Raw genomic sequence first — 3,575 nt, 5'->3', positions numbered from 1 at the left:
GAGCACACTGCTGGCTCCTGGTCAGTTTTCTATCTCTCCCAGCTCCCAGGTCCCTTTCTCCTGGTGCTCTCCAGCCACTCTGTCCCAGCCTGGAGCTCTGCATGGGATTGTTATGGCCAAAGTGCAGGACCAGCACTTGGCCTTGTTAAACCTCATCCCATTGGAATCAGCCCATCTCTCCAGCCTGTCCAGGTCCCTCTGCAGAGCCCTCCTGCCTTCCAGCAGATCCACACTCCCCCCAAAGAGATCACTGGATCAAAAAACCAAAGGGAAGTGTGCATTCAGTTAACTGTGCACACATATGGGAAGGCACTCAGCCACACCAAGTTTGCCTTACAAACAACCAACTGTTGTAGATGATCACTACATTTCTCCCCTCCAAAACGATCCATTATTTAGTTGAAGAAGTATTTTCAAGCCTTAGCCATTTGTTTTCAATCTTTTTCAAAGCAAGACTTTTTTCCTCTATCACTATTGTCAAGGATTTGGGGTTTTGCCACATTGTTATAGGTCAAAGAAAACAAAACATATAAACTTAGAAGAAATAGGACTTGCAAACATCTTGGTGCAAAAGAAAAACAAAAAAAAAAAAGCAGTAAATTTCAGCTTGAAAGATCAATGTTTTGGAAAGTTATAAACACATCAAACCAGGATTTCTAATAGAAACTCCTGCAGGTGCTGAACCTCACATTTATCTTCTAGAGAAATTATCAAAGTGTGACAAAGAGGCATTTGTCAAAATACTTGACTACACCAATATTCTGAATCCTTAAGTACATGTCTAGAAAGATAGTTTTCTTCTAGCTCTAACTCCCCTCCAATAATGCTCAGAAGTCACTATTTCATGAATGCAGGAGAAAAAAATACCTAACTTAGGAGTGCAATAAGCAAAGAAGGTTACAGGTGCTTAACCATCTGCTCTGAAGACGTGAAATATAATACTGGAAACTAACTCTAAGTTAATATTGCCTTAAAGTACTAGACCCTATGGAAGAACTTGCAGTATATAGTTAATAAAACCTGTTAATAAAATCTCACAGTAAATAATATTCAAAGAGACATATTAGCAAGCAAAGTTACCAGGGAATATTACATTTATTTCAACATTTAAAGCCAAAAAATTGTAACAAACAGCCTCAGTCATCCACAAAAGGATCTTCTTTATTTATTAAGAAGTTATTACAGCTGTGGCTTACTGAGTGATACTGCAATCACTCTGTAGTCATCTTTACTAAACCCTGGCTTGAATCAGGAAAGTAAACTCCCTCCAGAAAACTGCCCAAAACTCCATCAGCTCCAGGAAAGACCTTGGGACTTATCAAAAAGGAAGCATCAACTAGCTTAACTTATTCTATGGGTAAATTGATGCATCTACCCACTGGTTTTTATCTTTCTTATCAAGTGAGAGGAAATGCTGCTATAGCAGCAAGTGTGACAAGTCCTCAAGTCCCTCAAAATAAATGGCAAGGCCAGACACTAAGCACCATGGCAAGGACAAAACTGACAGGCCTGCACAAAAGTCTTTTGAGATGTGACAGTTTGCATTTCATGTTGGAATATAAACGGTGGGAGGGGGGGAGAAATAACATCAGAGGAAGTCTTGGCAACAGAGGGAATGGAGAAGCAGGGACAGAGAGGATCTGAAATAAGCTCTATGCCCCAGCTGGCTTCAGGATGCTCCCGAGGCTCTACAGCCAAAATTGCATCTCTTTAGCCTTAAAAAAAGATGTTATCCTTGTACATTATTACTAAAGTAGATGACAGATGCAGATGAGATGGGAAAAGGTTTCCCAGGTGCTGAAAGTCCCAGATTCAAGATTGAAGGAGACCTTTAAAATCATCTAGTCCAACCACCAATACAGCACCACCATAACCACCCTAAACCTGCCACATCCAGATACCTCCTGAACACTTCCAGAGACTGTGACTCCACCACCTGCATGGGCAACTTACACCAATGCCTGACCATACCTTCCAGTGAAAAATGTTTTTCTAATACCTAATCAGAACCACCCCTGGTACAACTTAAGGCCATTTCCTCTCATCCTTTCACTTGAGGTATGGCAGAAGAGGCTGACCCTCACCTGGCTACAACTTCTTTCAGGTAGTTGTAGAGAGCAGTGAGGTCCCCCCTGAGCCTCCTCTTCTCCAGACTAAACAACCCCAGTTCCCTCAGCTGCTCCTCATAAGACATGTTTTCTAGACCCTTCACCAGCTTCATTACCCTTCTTTGGACTTTCCACCACCCTTGTTGGTGTTGGCAATGGATATCTGTTAGTGGACAGACTCTAAACATCTTGCTTTGGAATCACTCCATAATCAGATACTCAATCCATTCCGGACAAAGCTTCTTAAACCCAATCACCTTCATGGCTTCAAGTTTGACCTTAGTGTCACACAGTTAGATCTTATGTCCTTCACATCTTTTCTCAGAAACCTCCAAGAAAGTTTGTCCTTCTGCTGTTTCCATGATCATTTTCCTAGGTTTCTGGGATATTTCTGGTATTAGGGTTTAAGCATTGCATGACATTACAAAGTCCCAAACCATGAAAGACTGTATGTGATTACAGAACCCCCTCATATTCCTTGAGACATTTTAGGACAAATAAGGGAAAAAGCACAGAATACTCATTCTTTTATGTCACCATGTTAGTCATAGCATTTGATACACTAAAGAACTTGTTTCAAGTATGAATTTACACCGAGGAATCTCTATCTTCCCACACGCTTTACCAGTGTGACACCAAAAGCCAAGTGATTAAAAATTGAAGCTGTCACATGTAAAGAGATTAATTTTCCTTCAAACCCATGTGTCCTCTGCCTGAGATTTCCCCAAACACTCCTTGAGCTTTAATTTGCAGACAATGCCAGGCTAACACATCACTCTAATAGAAATGCACTGGTGGAGACAACACCTCACCCACTGAAACACAAAGCAAGTTACCTCTCGTTTGTTTCTTCTGGCAACTTTGAGAAATTCCATAAGGATCTGCAACTGGGCAGCATGGGACTCCTGGAACACAGGAAATAAGGAAGTATAACTTTTCCAGGTATGTTAAGAGAAGCAAATATTCATTTTATACACAGAAATCTACACTTCACACAGAAACAGCTTTCACTTAGAGGTTAGAAAGAGAAAAATAGCTTAAGGCAGGTTTTACTTGGCCTTACAGGTTTTAAGGCTTTGTTATGTTCATGACAAGTTTTTACACGAAAGAGAAGTCATTGTAACAGTTATTTGTGCTTTATTAAAGTCTTACTAATAAGTCAACATGCTTTTCTTTGGCTACTGCACCTGAAATTGATTTTGGAATACAGATTGCTCAGTCTCATCTTCTGCCCTGAAAGATCATTAGCATCCACTTCATGATTAACATGCTAAAACATGATGTATTTACATAAAACATGAAGGACATGGAACAGTTGGAGCAAATCCAGAGGAGGCCACAAAGCTGATAAGAGAACTGGAGCACCTTCCCTACAAGGACAGGCAGAGAGAGTTGGGGCTGTTCAGTCTGGAGAAGAGAAGGTTGTGTGGAGAACTCAGAGCAACTTCCAGGAGCTGAAGGGGCTCC

The 3,575-nt window shown here is 41.0% G+C and overlaps 1 protein-coding gene across 1 annotated transcript in view; it reads right to left on the bottom strand.

Annotated features, from left to right (window-relative positions):
- Nucleotides 1-2,944: 2,944 nt before the first annotated feature.
- LOC103807209 (E3 ubiquitin-protein ligase RFWD2-like) overlaps nt 2,945-3,575 on the bottom strand; it is a gene marked incomplete at both ends in the record, with an annotated part of 7,980 nt that continues 7,349 nt past the window's right edge. Inside the window, one exon of the mRNA XM_009079930.1 lies at nt 2,945-3,013. Within this exon, the coding sequence (XP_009078178.1) occupies nt 2,945-3,013 (69 nt within the window). The remainder of the gene's footprint in view (nt 3,014-3,575) is intronic.

The sequence above is a fragment of the Acanthisitta chloris genome, unplaced genomic scaffold, assembly GCF_000695815.1.
Source record: "Acanthisitta chloris isolate BGI_N310 unplaced genomic scaffold, ASM69581v1 scaffold30968, whole genome shotgun sequence".
NCBI classification, from domain to species: Eukaryota; Metazoa; Chordata; class Aves; order Passeriformes; family Acanthisittidae; genus Acanthisitta; species Acanthisitta chloris.
This window is presented reverse-complemented; position numbering and strand designations above follow the sequence as displayed.